General features: G+C 35.9%; 1 protein-coding gene across 1 annotated transcript; it reads left to right on the top strand.

The window, feature by feature from the left end:
* The first annotated feature begins 15480 nt into the window (after positions 1 to 15480).
* LOC149244617 (uncharacterized) lies at positions 15481 to 20610 on the top strand. The gene is made up of 7 exons (XM_089374916.1): positions 15481 to 16314; positions 16425 to 17418; positions 17621 to 17815; positions 17903 to 18193; positions 18285 to 19640; positions 19777 to 19872; positions 19974 to 20610. The coding sequence occupies exons 1-7, from the start codon at positions 15824 to 15826 to the stop codon at positions 20451 to 20453; spliced, it is 3903 nt and encodes a 1300-aa protein (XP_089231042.1). The 5' UTR covers positions 15481 to 15823; the 3' UTR covers positions 20454 to 20610.
* Positions 20611 to 24676: the final 4066 nt, after the last annotated feature.

Here is a 24676-nt window from a genome sequence, read left to right as displayed (position 1 = left end):
CTAACTGAACCTCATCTACAAATGCTGACCCAAACAAAAAATTAAGTTTGCATTGTCTAGTCACTTGTAGCTGTGCTTTATCACATAACCAACCTAATGGATATGGATTCTTGTGAGGTGTGGTTAGTAATCCAAACTTCTTACAATTGCTTCAGAAATTAAATTTACTTGTGAGCCACTATCAAACAAAGTATCAATCTTTTGATGTTTGGAAATAACTCGAATATGAAAAAGCTCATGTCTTTTCCTCTCATTTTCTTAATTATCAGTAGATTGTGTAGAATTACTAGTAGATGCTTTAGAATTTTTACCTCTTATACTTGTGGCTGCAATTGTTGTTTCATCTCCTGAGTCTGACCCCAAGTCCTTTTGAATAGCTGCAGTAGTCTTATTCTTCTTGCCCTTGAACTTCTTAGGTTTTAGCTCCGGATGCAAAATCCAACAGTGTTCATCATCATGCCCCTCCTTCTTACAGTGAGTGCATGAAGACTTTGTATTTTGTACAACATTAGTCTTCCTTTCTTTCCATTTCTGTTTTCTTTTCTCCTTATTCTTTCTTGCAGTGGGTTGGGATGATCCCCCAACTTTTGGGTTCCCATTCTTACCTCTAGCTTCTAGATGCATAGTCTGAACAGATACGTCATCTATACTAGTGGGATTAAACATGAGGATGGTTTGCCTCATGTAGCTGTGTAGACCACCTATATACTTCAACAAAGTCTCAGGTGAGTCTAAAGAAATTCCTAGAATCAAAGCTCTTTTCCTAAATTCTTGGGTGTAACCTTGTACACTTTCCCCTTTGAGTTGTCGAAGAGTTTGCCAGCTCATCATGGCTTGTTGCATATAAGCCAGTGGATAGAATTGATTTTTGATTGCAGAAACAAATTCACTCCAGCCAGAAAGAATCTTACCATGTTTCTTCATTTCAGCTTGCATCCTGCCTTCCCACCATACCAAGGCAATGCCTCCAAGGCGTAGGCTGGCCAGCTGAATCTTACTTCTGTTTGAGTCAATATTCTGCACCCTGCAATACATATCAATATGTCTAATCCAATTGTCCAGCTTCTCTGCATTTAATTCTCCAGCATATATAGGCAGATCAAATTTAACATCTAGTTTAATCAAAGATGTCCTCTTCTTATTTTCAAGGCTATTAGGAGGTGTGAGAAAGCTTTCCTCTTTCCCTTTGCCTTTAGAGTGGTCATGGAGGAGAGATTCTTCTTCTCCTTTATCTTTGGAGTGTGATGAATCTGCATCTATACCTTTCGTAAACTCCCTATACATTTCCTCTACCATGGATCTCATGGCCAGGAAACTGTCCATGAACTGGGGGTATAATCCCAAGGGACTTTCTTCTGACATTTTCTTCTTAGGATAGACTCTTCCAATTTCTGGGTTAGCTTCAACCAACTCTTCTTCTCCTAATTTAAGCTTTAATCTAGTTAGCATTCAACAACAAATCCAGCACAAGCTTGTCTAACCTTAGTAAACCTAAAGCTCTGATACCACTTGATCTGGAGTTTATCCAAGATAAAGAATTAAAGGTATTACAGACTCATGTGCATGGATGTGCCTATGTTACTTATGCAACGGATCGATAAGATTGCTAGTAGACATAGACAATGAGGCAATGAGAGAAAAACATAACAGTCAAACATGAAAACACAACAAGTTTAATAAGGAGTTCACCCAATGCTCCTGGGCTACGTCTCCTGGTCCGGCCTTCAGTGATGGCCTCTCTATTATGTTTTCAAGCAATGTTTTACAATAGTGAACTCAAATTGAGTCTCACTTAGACAGATATAAGTTAGTAGGACTGGAGTACACAGACTCTCCTTACTGAACTTGACCTCTGAGGGTCACAGTAGTATGACAGGCCTATGTCGAGGAGTTTGCTTGAACCTCTCAAGCCTTCTAGAGTGCACAGACTCTCTGGCTCTACTTTGGCTCTATCTGGCTCAATGTTGTCTTCAGGTCAGCTTGGATTCTACTCTCTGCTCTTATCTAGGTTTGTGTAACTAACTCTTCTCACTGCCTTTCTGTTTGTCTTCTCGGTTTCTGCCTCTTTTTCGTTGTCCTCTGCTTCTGTCAGTTCATGGCTTTAAAGCCAGTCTGCTCTTTCAATTGTTCGTTTCCTCTTCCCGGCCTTCTGGTTTCCTGCTCTTTGTCCATTCAAAATCCTTTCCTCTGCGTCATCATCACCGAGTAATGTCTCATAGGGAGGTGGCCACCTGTGTGTCAATGAACTGGGTGTCAAATTCCTTGAATCATATTTTAATGGTCGTTTATTCAGTTTGCTTCAAGATCGCCCGCGAACACGAATCGTCTGTCAACTCATCGTCCACGTCAAACTCCAAATCTCGTTGAATCTTTCTTTTTGATTGGTCAAATCCAGTCGATCATCGGGACGCATCTCCGTCATTGATCTGCCCCCCCCAGTTCCTACAGTTGTCCTTCATATCGCGCGGGAAAATCACATGATGTTTACTCGCGCGATGTGGGCATTTTTCTCTCTCATCCGCCGGATGCGTGTCGCTCGATGTGTGGCATCGGGCGGGACTCAGCCAAAACTGCTTACCACCTCGAAGCCTTCTGATATCCTGCCGGTTTGGGGAATCCCGCTTTACAAAACCAAAAACATTACTTTTCTGTTTTTCATAGCAATTTTGGGTCCTAGCAACTTCGGGGCTTTCCTTCACTGAGGGGATGCCCTACAATAGCGCTAATCGCGTATTAAAAACCAACCCCGTTTCTAGATTTGATCTCCCGTTTTGCCAGTTTTGTGCCATAGCGTGTCCACCATGGGCCAACGGTCTGTGCACTCGACCGAGGGTCCTCATTGCTCTGCTTTGGCCAAAACTGTCACTGTCACGAGGATTCCTTCTGATAGCTTTGATTTTACTTGGACTTGAATCTTTTAGCATAATTGAAACAGTCATGAAAACTTAGAGAGTGTTTTAGGATCCAATTCGGATCACTTGGTGATAACATTCTTGTACATTGTACTCTTCTTATAATGATACGAATCCTGAATGGGTTTCTTTGGTTGTCCAATCAAAATGGTTTGGTGCACTTTATTTAGTTGTTGTAACTTGGGAAAATGTACAAGTCATTTTTTCCAATAACCAATCATATTAAAGTGTATGTATGTAGTACAATATATCAAAAACAAAATTTCACTAGTCAAAATTCATTAATTAAACTAAGCGGCAAGGAATGCTAGCTATGTGGCCTTGTCTTAACTCGAGGTGGTGAACAGGATACAATGGTGATGGCCGTAAAAAAATGCAATTACCGTGAATGTTCTTGCTTTTCGGGCCTACTTGTCGTCGAGATTGTCTATTTCTTCCCACGCTTTGGAACTTTAACCACTTCAACATTAGGCCAATAACGATGACTGGTGATAGTTATCGTAGAGAATTTCTATCTGTTGGGTTTGTTAACTAAAGGGAGTGCCTTATGCTCATCAATACTTTAAAACCTTCGACACTTTCCCGGTAGGGCAGTGACGGTATTACAAAACTGCAATTACCATGGAAATGTCTATTTTTCAGGAGCGTTAGTTGACAAAACCACCTAGTGTTCATCGGATTGGTGAGAAAAGGTGTTATCACCCAACATTTCCATTGTCCCCAATCCCTAATGGTTGATAGATGGGAGACATTAATACGAATATCTTTATTAGTTGGCGTGATTGCTCAATGGTTGTCGGATCACCAAGAAAATGTCTATCTGTGTGAAGCCTTCACTAACTTTGATGGTCGATTTCCAATAGGCAAGAAAGGTTGACAAGAAAAGATCTGTCGCCATCGACTCACAAAAAGCTAGAAAAAACATGAATTGGTTAAGTGTTTCTTCACTGATTCTTTACCACTGCAATTCAAACCTCACCACTCTACACCTTCCTGGTTAAACTGAAAATGAAAAACAATTGGGAAGATTAACACAAGATCTCATGCATACACGGGAATTAAAAACATAGAGAACTCAATAAATATGTATATTAATTTTGAAAGGAAGGAAGACAATAAAATTTATTTGTCATGCACAGTTTCCTTCTAATCCCTCACACACCTCTCTAAACTCTCTTTAAAAACCTCCTTGTCTAATCTAATATCTCAAATTAGATATGAAAACTCTCTTCATAGATTTCTTGAATAATTCAATAAACTCAATTTGTTCCTAAATTATCTAACAAATCCCTCATTTAGGCAATTCATCTCCTTTACATAGAAATTAAGTGACACTTTTCTAACTTCCTAACAAATTAAATTCCTTCTAAACTATAACTAAATTAAATGGCTTAGGGAACCCAACTTCCCTCGGTAAATAATTTGGGTAACCAAATCCCTTAGTAAATGAGTTTTGACCCAAGAGGTCAAAAATGGTATTGGCTCTTAAATGCTCCTACATGGGACTCCTGGAAAAGAAAAGAATTGTTCATCGGATTATCAATACTTGTGCCATATTTAATACTACATGTTGTTCTCCTGTAATTATTTATTAACTCTTTACTACAATTCTTGCATCCTCGCTGCAAAATATTCATGTTTTTCACTCCTAAGCTCTTGATTTTCAAAATGTAGAAATTTGATAGAAATTGCAATTGCTCAGGAAATAAAACTGAAATTAGAAGACACAAATTCTACTCTACTAATATGCAGAATGAAAATCAAAATTTAGAACAACATGCATAGACATGCAACAATCAAAACCACAAGTACACAGTGATTTATAGGGGAACCCAGCTGGGAAAAAAACCCTCAAGCATCTTTGCATTAATCAGTTGAATAGAGAAACTATTACAATTGCATTCTCCAGCTCTAAGCACCACTTGCAAAAGGAAAATTGTTATCTCTACTGAATGATAACTTTTGGCCAACACTTAGCCAATTTCCGCCTCCTCCAGCCTCATATTTCCATGCACAATTCTGAGCTAATTCAAGCTCCCAAAGAATAGGGAAGTCCCATTTTCCGGACATAATTCCCAATGAATTGATCTTCTAACTACATGCAACAATTGTACATTCAACTAGTATAAAATTAATGTTACACTAGCCTTTTTCTCCTCTACTCCAACTGGGAAATTCAAATTCCATGCATGCTTGGGCTATTTTGGGCTGATTGATTAAATAACTGACAATTGACAGTGCTGGACCTGCCAACAATTAGGGGATATCCCTGGTATGAAGACCTAATTAGACCTCACACCATTTAGTGTAGGAGTCCCATATGAAATACGGCTTGGTTTTCGATGCAGTGGGTTTTAATGATATGCCTTGGCTACAATAATGTATAGAGAGATGTATAGTGACTTTGGTGAGAACAAGTTTGTGACCCTGTGGAGAGTCAAGTGCGATGCATGAAGGTTCTGCCACGCAGAAGGGAAAATAAGTGAGCCCCTTAAAATCCTGTAATAGTACACAACTTGAAAGGAACATGTTAGTGTCAGTCTTTTAATCCTTCCACCAGTGATCAAACATGCTCTTACAAAGTGGTCTTAGGGTGTCAAAGTCAAATTTTGTCATTTCAGTGAGTCTTAAAGTAAAATTTGGTCACTAGGTATTAGGTCTAGGATTTGTTTTCACTCCTTTCAAAATTTTCCAAGTGTTGGTCCATGTCACCATTCAGCTGAGTGTACCATCATTCAAAGAGTTTTCATCATCATTTCATTTTTCCAATGGGTCATTTTACATCTTGTTTGTGCTTCAGTTGTGCTCAGGTAAGGTTCATTTCCCTCTCCTAGGGTTTTTGTTTCTGAGCAAAAAAAAATGAATTTGGAAAATGTGAGAGAGGTTGTTGTCCACAATAGGCCAAGGAAGAAAAACCTCCTTCACTTTTTACACAAGTGTCATGGTTTTAGAGAAATGTCAAAAATACAAGTGCCTCAGGAGAGTTAATGCACCTCTGGAGTGACCTTGGAAAAATCAAGATTTATCCTAGCCTGGTTGGCCAAATCACTTGCTTGATGAGTGAAATGATAACTAGACACAAAGAGCTTTCCAATGAGATATCACGAGCTCAATTTGGAGTTGAGGGAGACCTTCAAAAGTTGAATGCAACAACAATCTTCATTTAGGCAGCCTCATTCTGCACATTTTGACCAGTCTTGGGAGATTGGACTTTTGACAGGGTAAATGAACTCCAAATTGAAAAATTAAAGATGTTTTGGAAAGTAGACTCGACAAGATTTTCAACGCGCTATCCCGTGCCCAATTTGGACACTGGGAAGGCCTCCAAACGTGCTATGCAAACTAGCGTTGCGCACCTGTCAGCTGGCGCTGCACGTAGAAAAGACATTGCGCACCTAGGAGATTTGCGCAGTGTAAAATTACATTGGCACTGCGCATAGAAAAGGCACTGCGCACCTGAGAGAGGGCACTGCGCACCTGGCTAGTAACCTCCAAACTGATCCAAATCATTTTAATTTGCCTCAAATTGCTAAATTGGTCTCTTGTCAAGTAAGTAAAGCCCTCCATCTGATTAAAAAAGGGTTTTTTCATCAGTTTTTGTGATTTTCATCTCTAAAAAAACTAGACCCTAGTTTTTCTCAAAACTGTCTCATAGATTTTGAAAGTTCACTTATTTATTGCTATTTTATTTCCTTCATTCCCTACTCCCTAAAACCTCATTCCCTTCATCTATTTTCTTAATTCTCAAACCCTACATACAAACCCTACATACATATATCCCTAACTCTACACTGTCCCAAACCCTACTCACTACCTAAATCCCATTCACACTCCCATTCACTCTCACCTGCTCATCCTAAAATCTCTTCATACTCATCTTTCATCCATCCACCCTATCTCATCATTCACCACAAGTGTTCACAAACAATGAAAAAGGCCAAGTGACTAGGTAGCAAAAAAGGCAAAGGTCAAGATGACCTCCATTGAACAAGAGATTGAGAATGACCGGGAAACTTGGCTTGAAAGGGTCAACATTCACCTTGAAAAGCTGCTTGAGAAGGCCAATAAAGAAAAGAAGATGCTTCGCCACATGGCCTATCACTATATAACCCGGAACAAAATATGCAATGTGAGAATTAGAAAGCTTAAGGCAAGATTGAGGAAGGCTTTGAGAAGAAAAAAGGAGCAAAACAAATTGGAAATCCTAGCTGATGCTTCATTATCCCATCAAAGCAGTGCATGAGGGTGTCTTGTGCCAATTTTGGTAAAGTTTTGGTAAAATTTTACCATTTTCAAATTTTAAATTTTACAACACAAGAAATTCCAATAGGTGGCGTTGCGCTTTTGACTGGGACATTTTTTGGAGAAGTGGCTTACATATTCAAATTCAACATAAAATAATAAGAAAACCCAAAAAGTTTCATCAAATTTGGAGCAGATCTTGGTCACCTAAAGGCCAAAAAACCATCAAAAAGTGACCTCTCTACCACTTTTTGGACACACAGGCAGCAGTGTTGGGAGATTCCCTTTTTGAGGGAGCAAATTACCTCAAAATTCAGAAATTAAAGATGTTACAGAGACTAGACATGCATACCTTTCCAAAAAGCCAGCTTAGGCTCAATTTGGTTAAGGGGAAGGCCCCCAAAACTAGGTTTGAAAATGTGCTACGCATAGGATCAGTGGCACTGCGCATAGGATGGATTTTGCCAATTTTGCTTAAAAATCATAATTTCGCCTAGTTTTTCTACAAGTTGAATTTTACTCCCATTTTGGATGAATCTATGAATGTAAATGATGCTTTGGTATGTAAATGTAATTGAGACATGACTCTTGAGGGTAGATACATCATTTTGAGGTAATTGAGGGATGGATGAATCAGTTTCCATGATTATAGAGGCACGTTGTTCCACTTATTATAGAGTCAAATGTGTTTATTACCAAAAACATGGACACACGACATTGAATTGTAAGACTCATGCCAAATATCTTTTAAATGGGAAATTAAAAGAATCTGCTAACATAGCTACTTTTGAAGACTACGAGATGAAAACTTCGAGGACTTCTCAGATTATGATAGTGATGATGAGTTTAATGCAAATCCTCTTAGACTCTTTAAGCTATCAGTGATGTATGTTGTAAGTTATATTTGGTGCAGAACTAATTAATGAACAATGTTGCATAATTCAAATTAATTTTTCTTGGCGCTCGGAAACCCTTGAAAACATCACTTGTTTGGTTGTGTTTACACTGTTATGGTTTGTTGTTCTTGGTGCTTGGAAACCCCTGAATAATGGCTACAGGTGACACTATGAGATCCATGTGTATGAAACAGGTCAAGTTGTTTAATCAATTTTTGAACACATTTAGTATTCAGACCGTCTTCCTAGCAATTTATGGATAGCCGAAAGCGAAATATTCGACAAATGGTGATTAGTCCATAGGATGGTTCATTTCTTGACAACTCTTATCGTGGAAGCCCTGACGAGCCAAGTTGTCAATATGGTTGATCTTGCAAAGTTCATCAATGATGGTCCGAGGCAAGCATGTGTTAAATGGAGTTCAAGTGACAGCTCGAAGTAGTGGATGAAGAAAGAATGATATTCACAAGATTTCAAAATGGATGTGGGTGCTCATGAAGATTAGTGAGACAAAGACCCGTTATATTGTTGTGGTATATGTAATAATGTAAGCGTTAAAGGGGGGATTTGAAACTAACGCTTACTATAGTAGGTAGTTTTGGTTGAGTTGTTGAGATAATTTCTCAACAACCAATCTTATTGTCTTGGAATCACTTAGATCTCACTAACACCATAAATATGTGATGTATCTGTGTAATTTGAAGAGTGTAATAGAACTTTTCCTTTGTGTGTGCATCTTTGTTTTTCTACTAAAATATCAATAATACAATATTATATATTTACTAAAATATGAGATACGTAATAATATATATTCAAATAAGCATTATACACCTAATTAATGTTACAATATAATATATATGTTAAAGTATGAAATATCTAATAATATATAAACTAGATTACATTATGGTATAAATGCAAGTGTCCTTCTTTATGTATCAAAGAGTTTTTTTTGGAGCAGTGTAGTGCTCTTGGGATAATATTCATATTAGTATTATCTCCTTGTTAGTTATGCGCTTTCAATTAATTTGTCTCAAATTAATTAATTAAAGAAAATCTCATATCAACATGTGTTATATTGGGTATATGGTATTAATAAGCCATGGTATTGCAACAAAAACTATTTACAAGTTAAAAATTTCCATGGTAAAATGGGGGTGAATCTACATTAAGAATATTATTTAAGTGAGATATTTTATAATGTAGGGGTTTTGATTTTTATTATGATTAGATACATATAAAAATTTACCAATCATTTAATTTATATGACTATGATAATAATTATAAATACTCATCACTTTCAACTATTAATCACTATAATTATTATTACTTAATAAATTTTATTATATATATATATATATTTATTAATACCATATTTATTATTAATTACTCATAAGAATAAAAAATAGAGAGATATATGAAAAGACATAATTTAACCAGATCACAGCCAATAATAATGACACTTGAACTTATCAAAACATATTTCTCTTATCTTCGTATTCAAATCCATTGATTGCCTTCCACCACATCAGCAAAAGCTTGGAAATTACTTAAAACAAAAGTTAGAAGGGACAACGGATTGTGCGCATCATCGTCATGAATTGATCGCATCTCCTTTCGGCGTCATAGATTTATCTCATGTATATTTCCCATTTTATATGTTCACCTACCATTCCCTTTCCCATTTTATATGTTCACCTACAATTCCCAAAGAAAATAAATATATATATATATATAAAATTTAAAAAGTTAAAGTTAAAGGAATAAAAAAAATGGTTTAAAAATAAAAATTACAAAATTCATGAAGTAAATTTTTAATTTTTTTTAAATAAAATTAAAAAAAAAAAAAGATAATAAATAATAATGATGATGGTGGTTAACGTCCACTGAGACCAAACTTTGGTCTATCGGACCTAAATAAACGAATTATTTAGTTTGATTTAAGATTTTATTCCTATGCTCAAAAAGCTTGGAGAGAAGCCTCCCGAGCTCACTGTAATTTTGACAACGTAAAAGGCTAGGAAGGTCAGTGTTGCAACAAAGACTTTGAAACTAAGATCTAATGTGGTTGTATGTGGGGCACTCTAAGAGGAAGTGATTTTCATCCTCGATGTTCGTATTCTCACAGAGATGGTAGAACCATTCCATCCATGGTGTTTTAGGAACTGCCCAACAACCCGTTTCACTATGGAGCTCATGAGAGTTCGTTCTAATCTTGCTATATTAATTTTCTTCTTTGAGCTAGTTAAAACAGAGAGATACTTTTGATCTTCTAGGGTGGGGTTGATATCTTAATTTTCTTTTAGCTGCTAAATCTTTCTCACACCACATTTTTTCTTTGAACTTAGAAGTAACAATATTTTTAATGTTATTTATGTTTTGCAATGCAACATTCTTGTCGATCTCCCAATGGTTTAACCAGGCCTTGGTGTCTTTATACCAAGCTCGTTTGAGCCTTAGGTGGTTTTGGCTGGAATTTAAAGCTAGCTTAGGAAGTCTATGGTCTCCTATGTTATTGAGTTTGTGCTTGTACAACAGAAGCCTAGTCATAGCTAGGCTCTCAATAGGGGAAAAACCCACTTCTATAAGGAGAATAGGATAGGGTGTGTTGCTTTTAATTTTGAGGTTATACATTATAAAACGCTTCTGGATTTGCTCAATCTTTCTCCAGGATTCTCTAGAGATGCTACAACCCCAAACCTCACATCCATATAAGATAACCAGAGTGACTAAAGTTTCAAAGAGGAACTTCTTTCTATCCCACATTACGAAGTATGTCGTTTTACAATTATTTTCAAGACCAAAATAAGCTTTCCATCCCCCATTAATCCTTTTCTCAATGCTATAGTTCCAGTTGAGCTTGTGATGAATATCAATTCCTAGGTACTTATAGGAAGACACTTCATCCAAGTTACTATTGTCATACATAAAATTAGCGTAAGTGTCCTTCTTGGATTTGATAATCATAACTTTGTTTTTGTCAGTGTTAACAATCATACCCATAGTAGAGCAAAAATCCTTAAGAAGTATAAGTTGCTTATCAAGATCAGATGGGCACCTTGCGAGAAGAACAATATCGTCAGCGTAGAGAAGAAGGATGATGACTATCCCAGTTAAGATCGTGCCAACACATCCTGCTTCCTCTAAACAACCTTCTAGCTTGTCGATGTAAATGCCAAATAGGGTAGGGGAGAGGGGGCAACCTTGTTTAACTCCGATATTACACTTAATATCTTTCGACCACCCCTCATTGCTCTTTAACTTTGCAATTACATTCTCGTATAACCTTATAGAGGCAATTCTCAACTCAAAAGGAACCTTTAGCTCTTCTAATCTGTTCCAAAGGTTGTTTCTAGGAACAACATCGAAAGCCTTTCTAAAGTCCACAAAGCAACAAAAGAGATTGGATTTATCATTGCGGAATTCCTCCACAATGATCCTACGCGTAATGATGTGGTCTGTTGTTGAGTGGTGCTTTCTAAAACCCGCTTGGCCTTTAGCCCGCTTACCTTCACTTTCAAGTCATATGCTCAATTTCCTTTCCAAAATAATACCATATAACTTGGCTAGGAGAGGGCTGATCATAATTGTCCGATAATTAGAGGGGTTATTTGTATCCCCACTTTTAAAAATAGGGATAATGAGGCTTTGAGTCCATGATTTAGGGAACCCTTGCTTGAACGCTTGATTGAAAAGCTTGTGAATTGTAATATAAAAATATTACAATTAAAATTATTTTATTAGATGATAATCTCTTTTTTTGAAATATTTAAAAATATACCTTAAAATATGTTTAGAATTTAAATTTCTATATATAAAAATTTAAAAATTATATATATAAAAGTTGCTTTTTTAAAATTTAGTTTAAGTGATTAGTATTAGCTATAAAGTTTTTTGATATGGTTGTGAATTATTACTCATTATAAATTTGTTAATCAAAATTAAAAATTTATTCGTTTTACCATTACAAAATATACAAAAATACTTCAAGATTTCTATATTTTCATTCCAAACATACAATATATATATATATATATATAAATAAATAATATCTATTTTTAATATATTTAAAGATATATATTAGAAAATATATTCATAAATACAATCATATCAAAACCTTACAATTCTATATAAGTTTTTTCAAGTTTTATGATGACATTAAAATAGTGATAACGATAAGCACGATTAATTTTATATTTATGCCTATTAAAATGAAAATAGACCATGGATACAATAAAGTGTTTATGGTAATCATATGGAAATGTAAATGACGAGGAGTCGAGTATTTGGTGGTGAGTTGACGAAAATGGTGGACAATATTCAAGTGGTTGAGTAATATTTTTTAAATGTTGTAACCAGTTTTGCGTAATTCTAAAATATGTAAAGTATTGTGTAAATGTTTAATATAAATAAATATGTAGAAATATTGTGTAAATATTTAATTAAATATCTCTAGGACATATTTTATAGGTCACTTTTTATAAAACATAAATTGTAAAATATAATGAACATATTTTATAGATCACTTCTTATAAAACATAAATTGTAAAATATAATGAGTTTGTAGTTAATAAGTTTATATATATATATATATTTTGAAATGTTATTCATAATGTATTAGGAATGTTTATGATATTTTGTACTATAAAGCTAATCTAAACTTTATCATAGACAAATGTTTCAAGTTACAAAAACACTTGCAAAATTGGACCTCGTTTAGCATCATCCATCCATGTGTTTAGAACAATTATATATTACATATTATTTTTAATTGCTAGGTTAAGTTACAAAAACACGTGCAAAATTGGACCTCGTTGAGCATTATCCATGTGTTTAGAACAATTATATATTACATATTATTTTTAATTCCTAGGTGTGCAAGAGTTTTAGATTTTCATCGGTTTGTTGAAAGTGAAAGTATTTTGGATAATTTATTAATATTGGATATTTATATATGTTAATGAAAATATAGGAAGTGGTCACAAATTAAGGAAGTAAAGACCAGAGTGGCCATGGTACGTGGTATCATCAATTGTAGTTATGGTATCAAAGTATTCAAGCATATTGAATTTATTTTTATATAAAAATTATAATATTTTAACCATATTAAATTTATTTTTAGATAAAAATTTAATAATTTAAAAATATATTTTTAAAATATATTTTATTATTTATATTAAAAATAGAAAATGAAAAAATAAAAATTTATAAAATATTTAATTTAATTTAATTAGTATAGTTGTATAAATTAAATTAAATTTTTGGTAAATGTAGTTTTAAGGGATAGCTTTTCTAGTTAAGCATATTTCTCTTATGGGGAGGTTATGGTGCTAAATCTGCTAGATTCCCTTGAGTTAGGTTTTGTTAGTTTGACCAACACGTAGATTCTTTCAGGTTGATCTATCTGGATTTTCTAGTGGATGTAGTGGTTGTTGTGAATCACCCTAAAAGAATAGCAAGTGTGGAAAAGTATCAATTCATAATAAATATCAAAAGACTTAGTTCATCATATATTTTAAGTTGCTCAAATTTCAAAAAAACAAAAGAAAGAATTAAATTGTAACTTTATTTTTAAAAAAATCATTATTATTATTCAAACTAATTAATACATAAGTTAAATATATATACATTTTAGAAAAACATGTAATAAGATTCTTAACTATAGATATTCACCCCCACCTTATGATGAATATTTTTAATTTGTAAATAGACTTTCTTACAATATCACCCCATGTTATCATGGAGATTTTTAATTTGTAAATAAACTTTCTTACAATATCATGGTGAATATCGTTGCCTATCAATACCACATGCCCAAAAGATCATAGTTTATTTTATATGACACTTGTTCATATGAATTTTTTTTTTTTAAATTAATGGATTTAGTTAAAAATGTCAAAAAGACATAACTACTTTGGAAATAAATCTCAATCTTTAATTGTGTATACTATTAAAAATATTTTATAAAAATTAAATCCCTTCCATCAAATAATTATTGATAATTAAATTAATTTTGTATATACTATTAAAAATATTTTAAATTATTTTATAAAGGTTAAATCCCTACCATCTACCTAATAATTATTGATAACTAAATTAAAATCATAAAACTTCTATAAATGCATCACCACGGTTAATGGATCCTTGAGAGCCGGTTAAGGACATGTTGCGAAACACATAGGGAGTGTTGGACTATCTAGTGCCTAAGAATATCTCCCCCAACGCGAACTAGGGGTGTTTTGAACTCAAACATTTGGTTCTAATACCATTTATTGGAATCACAATTGTCATTGCACCAAAAACTAGTAGATGTTAGTAAATAAATACATCACCTTGCACCAAAAACCAATAGGCGTTAGTAAACAAACTTTGCACCAAAAACTAGTAGGTGTTAGTAAACAAACACATCATCTTGCACCAAAAACCAGTAGGTGTTAGTAAACAAACACATCACCTTGCACCAAAAACCAACAGGTGTTAGTAAACAAACACATCACTAGAGTTAACGGATTTCGAGAGTGCAAGTCATGAAACACACGGAGCCCTAGATTATCCAATGTCCAACATAATGCTCATGTCTTTATAAATGGAAGTTTAATTGAAGTAGAAGTGACAATAAAATTACTTCCACTATATCAAAGTCATGGTATAAGTAACTAATGGCATAGAGATTATATAAGTAAGCTTAATGTGAGGCGTAGTCCAAGTGAAGTAGCTCTATGCTCCACAAGTCAAAGGTGAAACACATCGGTGCAAGCTCGAGGTATCATAATGTGCCCAAATAGTGCATTGTGACACTAAGAGACTTTAAAGTTGTGAAAGAGACTCTCCTATAATGATGAATATTAAACACTATTCACTATGTCAATCATTGATATACTACTTTTACATTTTGTCCAAACCAATCATTAACATACTATATCTATATCTTATTCTCTTGAATAAGAATAAAATCATATTGGTTAAACTAACATAGATACGGATCTAACATGAGCCGAGAGGGATCAAATTTCTTCAACTACAAACTAAATTTTTTAACCATAAAAAAAACTTATTTATATATTTTAACAATCTTTTTCTATATGGATATATATAAAATTAATATACACATAAATCAGTGAAAATAGATCTTCAAATAATTTATTTAAATCTATTATTAATTTTTTTTTGAAAAAATTAAGATTTAAACATTTTAAATACACATTTTTTTGTTATTAGAGAAAATTTAGCTTTGTTTTATTATAGCATATTATTTTTCTATTAAAGTGAACATACCAACTGCACACTCACACATCTATCGTACTAAGCTGTAGAATTAGCCTTCGGCTCAATAACCTTAACCAACACAGTAACCCAATCATCAAATTATTGTATAGCGCTTAATATTTGCTTCTACTAAGGTCGGCAATGGGCATTATTGGTAGGTGAGTGGTAGTCGGCCCGTATAATGTGGGGATCTGAGGTCTGCAAGGATAAATCGCCATGTTTTTCGAAGATAGACCGGTAAAGTGAATGACAGGGCAATGGTGACTGTCGGTGACAAGGTGCGTACTGGGAGAGCAGTTCGGTAAAGCTGTTTTAGGAGTACCACCAAGTTAATTTGGGAAAAGCTTCTCTTTACTTATACCTTGATTAGATCTCTTTACTTATACCTTGATTAGATCTAGGACATCAACATGAATTTATCTCCTCTCCTTGCCGCGTCTTTCGGTTATCTCAAATATACCTCCATCTTCCTTTCAATCTGATAGCCTACTATCCCATCTGCAAAATCCAATGGAGTCGGTTGCCACAGAGCCAGAGCCAGTATCAGCAACATACCACGTTTTTATAAGTCACAGGGGACCCGATGTCAAGAGGACTCTTGCTAGCTCCATCTACCGTCGTCTCACAAATTGTCATGGCCTCCGCGTTTTTCTTGATCAAAAGGAACTCCAAACCGGAGATGCTCTCTCCCCTGCAATTCTCGGAGCCATTGAGAGTGCGTCAGTACATATTGCCATTTTCAGCAAGCGCTATGCTGAATCGCGTTGGTGTTTGGATGAATTGTGTTGGATCTTGAGATGCAACAGGAAGATCATTCCTGTGTTTTATGACGTTGAGCCCACAGACCTTCGTTACATTGACAGCGAGAGGGGATGTTATAGGAAAACCTTTGAAGAACACCAACTGAAAGGCAGAGTCGGCATGGAAGACATCAAGAAATGGAAGGCGGCCCTCAACAAAGCCTCAGAGATTTCTGGCCTTCTCTTCAAAACTAATGAAAGGTGAATACATTCAGCTTTATTACAAATCTTTGATTTCTCGAAGTCGTTTCTTCCTTCCTTCCAGTAATTCTGATCATTATGACTGCATGTACGTGTTTGTTGCTTTGCAGTGACTATGGAGAGGTTTTGGAGGAGATTGTCAAAGCTGTGTTAAAAGGGGTAAATTGGGAACCATTGGAAGTGGGAAAATACCTAGTTGGACTCGATCCAGCTGTGAGGGAAATAGATGATGAAATTAAGAAACAGAGGGAATTAAATGGCACAGTTATTGTGGGGATTGCAGGAATGGCCGGAGTAGGCAAGTCAACTCTGGTCACACATCTCTACAACCTGAAACGTTCGGCTTTTACCAGGTTTTGTTTTTTGTCCGACGTCAGGAAAAAGGATTTATCATCTTTGCAGCGGAAGCTCCTTCGGGATCTGCTGGGTTGTGATCTCCATGTTGAAGATACCAGACATGGGAAAGGTATTTTTCGCCATCGTCTCCGAGGACTCCAAGTTCTGATTGTTTTGGATGACGTGGATCATATCACGCAAATAAGTAATCTACTAGTCACTGATGTTGTGGGATCGCGTAGTTTGATTTTGATCACTTCTCGTGATCAAGATTTACTCAGACGCTCCTCTCCAAAAGCTGTAGTGTATAATCTGAAGCCATTGCAGACAGAGCATGCTCAGGAGCTTTTCTGCCGGCATGCGTTCGATCAATCCGAACCATATGAAGGATTCGAATGTTTGGTTGCGGAGGTTTTGAAAATTTGTGGTGGGTTGCCATTATCCTTACAAGTTTTGGGCGGGCTGTTCCTTGGCCGCTATGAGGAAAAGTATTGGAAACGGCAGTTGGAAAGGTTATCAAGAAGACTGCCAGAGGATATAGTGGACACTTTAAAAGTGAGTTACGAGGCTCTGAATAGTGAAGAGAAGGAGATATTTTTGGACATCGGTTGTTTCTTAGTGGGAGAGGAAAAAGAAGTTGCAGTTCGAGTATTTGAGGGCCTAGGTTACACAGACGTCTGTGATTGCCTTGAAAATCTCCGTCAAAAATGCCTAGTCGAGTTTTATGATGAGGTCCAAGATGATGAAATGGTATCCAGACCGAAATGGGTAAGAATTATCTCGGTATTTTTTATTTTTATTTTTCTTTTCGCCAAAAACATTATTCCAGTGGGATCTTATACACCATAACTTCTTTTTTTCTTCCTTGGATTGATTTTTTATCTTTTATTTTTCTATTTTTTTTTCCTTCTCTTTTTTTTTTTTTTTTCCTTCAATTGAGATTGATGGATTCAGGATTCAATCTTCCCAGGCATATCCAGACTACGATCCAGACTGTATCTACGATTATGTGCACCTACCAAAGACGGAGAAAATTACAATGCATGAGCATATCAGGCAGTTGGCCAGACATATCGCCAGGGAAGAGTTTGGTGTGCTCCCAACGCGTAACCCACTACGGCTCGGCTGCTCGAAAGATGTAGAGGAATTGATGTTGAAGTTACAAGTAAGCAAAGCATATTTTCTCTTATTTTTATGTAACGGTTCATTACAAACGGGCGTTTAATTGAACTCCCTGAAATACGTTTGTTAGGGCGGAGCCGATTCCTGTTTGATACGAGGGATTCGGACGCCGAAAGGTGAGCATCTGCCAGATTGCACGAATTACATTAAAGGTGTAGGTGTACGCCTGTTTGTAGTTGAGGTCCCCATAGATTTGTCGACACTTTTCAGTATGTGGGATATGTCGGGAGATTTGGTGTGGCTTCGCCTGCGCAGTTTCAGCTCCATCTATTTTCCTGACACCGTTTCACTGGGAAATTTGAGAGTTTTGGAACTTGAAGGACGTGGGGACCTCGAGCAGTTCTTCCAAAGATTTAATATGGTAAGGACATCCATAGTTTGCTGAGTATTTTGAGCATAGTGAAATTCGTCCCACATTGTATTAAACACATTATGTGCATTAACATTTGCAGCCTCCTCGGAACTTGAGTGTCTTGAATATTGATGTGGAAGACACACATCCAAGGCCCAGGCCCAGCTTTAACCCTCCCGTGCATCTGACGGGCACGCATAGTCAACGGTTAAGTCGGGGACGTGCTCGTCAGATGCCCCGAAGGAACAATCGGGTTAAGTCAGGGGCGACTACCTCTAGCAGCAGCCTTGATCTTAACGATTCTGCGATGATCTCAAATTGCAGCAGGGAAGGCTTGACGGCATCTTATTTTTTCCGCTTTCTGGAATGGATGGGAACCAGCATAAAAAATCCGAGCAAGATTGTGTTGAAGAATATCACATTTCTACAATCGCTCCCCATTGGGTTTGGGGAACTCAAAAGCCTCAAACATTTAGATCTATCCGGCTGCAATAATCTAACCCAACTGCCCGAATCCTTCTCTGAATTGATGCATCTCCAATTTCTCGCTTTGCGAAACTGCAAAAATCTCTCCATCCCCATAGACTTCTTGGGAAATATGTCATCACTTGAGTATGTCGATTTCGAAGGTTGTCACAAGTTGAAATATTTGCCGGCGGGAATCGAAAATCAAAAGTCTTTAAGATACTTGAATATACTATATACTCATTTAAAATTGCCCATGAATTTGAAACTACCGGAAAAGTTACAAATACTTAGAATGGGGGAAATGCTAGTTGCTCAAATAAAGGCTTCTTCTTCACCAATAGATGATTTAGAGGGGACAAAGCTATGTCATTCTCTGGACGATTTGAGGACAGAGTTACGACAGTCTCTGGGTGATTTGAGACGATTAAAAGAGTTGAAAGAGTTAGTTTTGATAGGTTTCACAGATCAAGAGCTTGAGCGTATTTTATGGAAGGAAATTGCAGGGCCGAATATGGAAGTTTTGGTTATAAGGAATTGTCAAATCACTAAATTTAGTTTTAAAAAGGGGGCCATGCAGGTTGGCACAGTTTTAAGAGATTTCACTTTGAGTGGCACGGAGATAACCCAGATACATATTCCTGGGCATGTTTTACCCAGCCTTGAAACTCTTGATCTTTCAGGAAATCGGGAGCTAAAGAAGGTTCAAAACTTGCCATCGACATTAGTAAGATTAAACCTGCAAGGATGCTCGCTATTGAAGACAATAACAAACCTTTCAAATCTGGTAGACCTCAAAGTCCTCAAGGTAAATCGATGCTCTGTGTTGGAAACCTTGAATGTAGAAGGTCTGACATCGTTGGACGAGATTCAAGCGGAGGCGTGTTGGGAGCTGAAGAGCATACAGGGACTGAGTCAACGGGATCAGTTGAAATGTCTCCGTGTTTCAACACACACTCGTGCTCTCTGGAATGACATTTGCAATTTTTTGGTTAGTATTACACAGCGTATTCATTCATGGTTAGTCGTGTTCTGTTATCGGTGGATGTGTAATCTTATTGTAGTGACCAGTTTAACGAGACTACGTTATAGTTGTTGTGCTAAACGGATTTGGGAAATGTGTGCAGGCATCGACTTCTCATGAAAATCTATCAACGGCCTTCTTGAGTGGAATAGTAGGGAATTCATCAACTTTTCCTCCTCTGTACCCAGAAGCAGACGAGGTATTTAATTTTCCGAGAGCGGAGTTAATCTTTCAAGAAATAAATCGATACATTGAATTGTATAATTTATCAATTGAAATGAACTCCTCAAATCTGTGCAGGTCATGCGACGAATATATTCCATTGCGGGGAAATTTAACCTCAGAGTGGTGGATGTTGTCTTTGCTGGAGATTCATCTGAGTTTAATACAAATATGCAAGAATTCCAGTCGTACGGTGCTACATTGATGTGCTTTCTTACCGTTCACCCTCCCAGGCGGTGGCGTGGGATTAGTGTAAGAACTGTTGAGCCTAAGGATTTGTTTGATGTAAGATTTGAAGCGAGTGATGATGGTGTGTCAGTTGATGAATTCAAAATGGTAGTTAAACACCCCACATCCGGCGGCGGTAGTGAATTATACTTTCACATATTAATGTGGACGGAAGAGTGTAATCTGTTCAGTGCTGACAAAGGGTATAACAACATCTGTGTATCTCATCGCTCACACGGGGGCAATGTGGCAGGGGGATGGATTATGATGGTCGATAAGGACACAAAGGTTTCACAAGTTTGCAAAGAAATCATAATGGCATTGTCATAAAAGAAAAACCTTCCATTTTGGTACAGATAGGGATCACAGGTGATAAGTATGGTTGAATGGAATGTTTTCAAAAGATTGACGGGTTCTGAATGGAAACTCAATGAGAAGGATCTGTAATATATTTTAATGGTTTTATTTTGTGCTTTTTTAAATTAACTTTTTATATGAAGTAGGTTTGTTTTTTGTTTTCACCTCAATTAATTGTAATTGTATTGTATTGTCCTCTGTCGCGTGTTTTTGTTTTTGTTTTTTAAAGATCGCTATTATATTATATTATATGATGTTATAAAACTGTATTTTAGGGGTGTTTTTGTTTTGTTTTTTAAAGATGGTTATTATATTGAATTTGGTTAAGTGTTGGTTTTTTTGTTTTTTTTGTATTTAAGGAAATAGGTTAATGGCTCAACATTGAGAGGATTTTTTTTATAGACTATTAAAAAGTAATTTTATGTGGAAATTATTAACCTGTAATTTTAGATGGTTTGTTTTCTTTGAATAACAATAATGAGTTAGTTTACGTTTGCAAATAATATCAAGCTATAGATATCCATTACTGATTTGACAATTAAAATATGACAATTTAAAAAAAATAACTCTCTTAATTTTTTTTTAAACAAATTACATTATTTTTTTATTCAAATATTACATTTTTTAAACCTAAAACAATTATAAACTAATTTAATTACTTATAAATTATTATTATTTTTTAAACCTAAGACAATTATATTGATTTTTTTATATATTTTTATTTATTTATTTATAAATATGAAAGAACCACATTACCTATGGTTCATAAAAATGTTTTATTTTAATTATAACTATAAATAAATTTATTGAGCTGAATATGGTGGGCTGGAATGTTTTCAAAAAATTTAATTTTGACTTTTAAATAAAACAATATTTCAAATTTTATAAATTAAAAGTTTAATATTGTTTTTTTCATATTTTTTAATATTTTTATTAATAATTTTGTAAGTGCGAGGTTCTCTAATCATAGATAAAATAAAATAATCATAGTCATATTTAGTTGTATGTTTTGCAAACATGTGTAATTATTTATTTGTATATACAATATTCATAAATTAACTTAGATAACGATCACCACAAAACCTTAAATTTTATCGAGCCATCCAACTAGGAAGTGTTAAAAATGCAATGTTTTGTATTAAATAGAGAATGAAAACCATTGGTCAGCTCTATGAGAGAGCATGAACCAAGAGACTTTGGCTCTGCAGAACGCTCTACATTGTTCATGTACATCACACATTATATAGTAATCGTAGATTTAGGGAAGCTACAACCATAACCTAACAAATAGAAACTAATTCCTATCCCGAGGTCTCGTGAACCAAGTCACTATTCTAAGATATTCTCCATTATCTCTAACACTCCCCCTTAATGAAGAAGGGGTTCACAAATATGCCTAACATCTCCCTAAACATTTCAAACTTGATTTTTCCAAGAGGCTTAGTGAAAATGTCTGCAACATTATCACATGTATTACAATATACCAAATGGATTTCTTTTGATTGCACTTTCTCCCTGACAAAGTGGAACTGTGTATCAATGTGTTTAGTGTTTTTGTGAAACACCGGAGTATTAGCAAGTTTGATTGAACTCTGATTGTCGCATCTGATTGTTGTTGCATTTTTCTGTTCTTCCCCAACATCTTGGAGAAGTCTTCGCAACCAAACTACCTCACATGTTGCTGCACACATAGCTTGATACTTTGCTTCCACTAAAGACAAGGAAACTATGTTATGTTTCTCATTGTTCCATGTAATCAGCCTGGATTCAATGTTGAATGCATAACCTGTTATGGATCTGTGATCATCTACATTTACAGCCCAGTCTGAATTTGTAAATCCTGTCAATCTAACATCAGAGGAATTAGTATAAATAATACCATAATCTACAATACCTTGTAGATACCTCAAAACACTTTTCACTGCATTCCAATGACTTTCAAGTGGCTTGGAGATGTATTGACTTAGCACACTGACTGCATAAGCCAAATTTGATCTCATAGTGGTGAGGTAGATTAGGCTCCTAATCAGCTGTCTGTAAAGTGTCACATTTGCCTCTTTAGAGCCATTCTCACTCTGCAGTTTGATGTTTTGCTGTAGTGGTACTGCTGCAGACTTACACTGATCCATCCTAAATCTTTCTAGTAGTCCTTTGACATACTTTCCCTGGGACAAAAATGTTTTTCTTGAATCTCTCCAGATCTCAAGACCCAAACAGTATCTTAATTCACCAAGGTGTTTCATTTCGAACACTTGCGACATCTGCTGCTTGATTTCTTTGATTAGATAAGTAGCATCACCTATAATAATCAAATCATCTACATACAAAAAAATCAACACTATGCACCCTTGTTCATCTTTCATGGTATAAAGATTAGGGTTGTTTTTACTTCTGTTGTAGCCAAATTGCAGAAAAAATGAATCAATCTTTTCATATCAAGACCTGGGTGGTTGCTTTAGTCCATAAATAGCTTTCTTTAATCTACAGACTAAATGTTCTTTCCCTTTCTGGAAAAACCCTTTAGGTTGCTTTAAATAAACCTCCTCTTTCAATTTTCCATTTAAAAATGCAGACTTTACATCTAGTTGGTGAATCATCCAATGTTTCTTAGTAGCTAAAGCAATCAACATTTTGATGGTATTAAGTTTAGTTACAAGGGCAAAGGTTTCTTCATAGTCAATGCCTTCTTTTTGTGAATGCCCCTTTGCTAGCAATCTAACTTTTAATTTATCTATGGTTCCATCTGCATTAATCTAGGGTTTATACAACCATTTACAACCTATGTTTTGTTTCCCTCTAGGAAGTTCAACTAGTTCCCAAGTGTTGTTCCTGATTATAGATTCATATCCTTGTTCCATTCACTACAGTCATTTGCTTCTTCTTTTTTTGTTGAAGCAAGAGTCGTGCCTTATATTTTATTAAATCACACATAATTTACAATATATACACATTTCCTCCCCACATAGTGGTGAAAGTCCCAAAAGAAACGAGTCCTAAAGAGCCTAGGCCCTCCGATCTCAAAACCTGCTTGCCTATCACATTTGAGTACTGAAGAAACTAAGCGACGGGGGTCGCAGGGCACAAGAACCCTCCCCACAAATACCCGCGCCAGCAAACCTTGAGACTGCCACAAAAACACTACCGGCCAAGATCCTACTTAAACCCGACGGTGGAGATGCTTATCACTCCAAAAAGAAGCCTGATGTTTAAGCCTCTAGTCCCACCAAACCGCTCGCACCATCCAAACCATTAATCGGGCTTGCAAAGATTAGACGACAGCACTGATGATCGCTCGCCTGAAATAAGCGAAGGTTATAGTGCGATGAGAGTGGTTTTCCTACCTCGCCCTCCTCCTCGTGTTAAAAGAAGAATGTTGTCGCTGCCCTGAATTCGAAACCGCCTTTGGCTTGAATGCTGTGCGATCACACCAAAACCATCCGAAAAGTGGTTTTAACCCCCAACTCTGGAAAAAAAAGTGAAATGAAGTCGCCCGAACAGGGCCATCGGATATTCTTCTCATCCTTTCCCCTAACTGTGAGAACCAAACTCCCGCCTCCGGGTATTTTCGTTGTTGTGATAACCATAGTTGCTGAGGCCGCCCCTGGCGAGCTAACTGCCATAGATCTGTCTGACCAAAAATGTGAGTCCTGCATCAGTTTTCTCATTGTGTGTTGGTTTCCTTAGTTTTGTTCTGATACACTCTCTTATCCTCTTCTGCCTGGTTATGGCAGAGTTGTTTTAGTCCGCTTTGTGGCATTGCAAGCCAACCCCACGAAATTTTGCTATCCTTGCAGGTGACACCTTGATTGGCAAGAATTTTTGCCAATTTGTTGGCCTTTCTACGCACATGGATGAATCTGAGTGTGCGTAGTCCCTGAAGATGATCCTGAATTCTATGGAGCACCTTAATTAACCTCTAGTGTTTTGTAACTTTTTATGGCCCTGTTTCATGGCTAATTTTCTTGGCTGCGTTGATGACTAACTCTGAGTCAGCTTCTATTATCATATTTTGATAGTTTTCCTGTTTTAGAAGTTCTAAGCATTGCTCCAATGCCATAAGTTCTGCCATGTTGTTGATGGCTTTTCCTAAATGACAATGGAAAAGGGAGATGATGCTTCCAATTTCATCCCGAAGAACTCCTCCAAAGCCCGCTATTCCCGGGTTATTTTTTGATGCCCCATCGATGTTATATTTA

Source organism: Pinus tabuliformis, chromosome 8 (assembly GCF_031772625.1).
Source record: "Pinus tabuliformis cultivar Carrire ecotype Pingquan chromosome 8, CPIR1, whole genome shotgun sequence".
NCBI lineage: Eukaryota > Viridiplantae > Streptophyta > Pinopsida > Pinales > Pinaceae > Pinus > Pinus tabuliformis.
Note: the sequence above shows the minus strand (reverse complement) of the source record. Positions and strands in the feature narration are given on the sequence as shown.

Bases quoted from the DNA above. Each gene is read 5' to 3' on its own strand.
- LOC149244617 (XM_089374916.1), top strand. From the start codon at position 15,824: ATGGAGTCGGTTGCCACAGAGCCAGAGCCAGTATCAGCAACATACCAC. The intron at 17,816-17,902 runs GTAAGCAAAGCA...TACGTTTGTTAG, and splicing joins AATTGATGTTGAAGTTACAA to GGCGGAGCCGATTCCTGTTT. The intron at 18,194-18,284 runs GTAAGGACATCC...TAACATTTGCAG, and splicing joins TCTTCCAAAGATTTAATATG to CCTCCTCGGAACTTGAGTGT.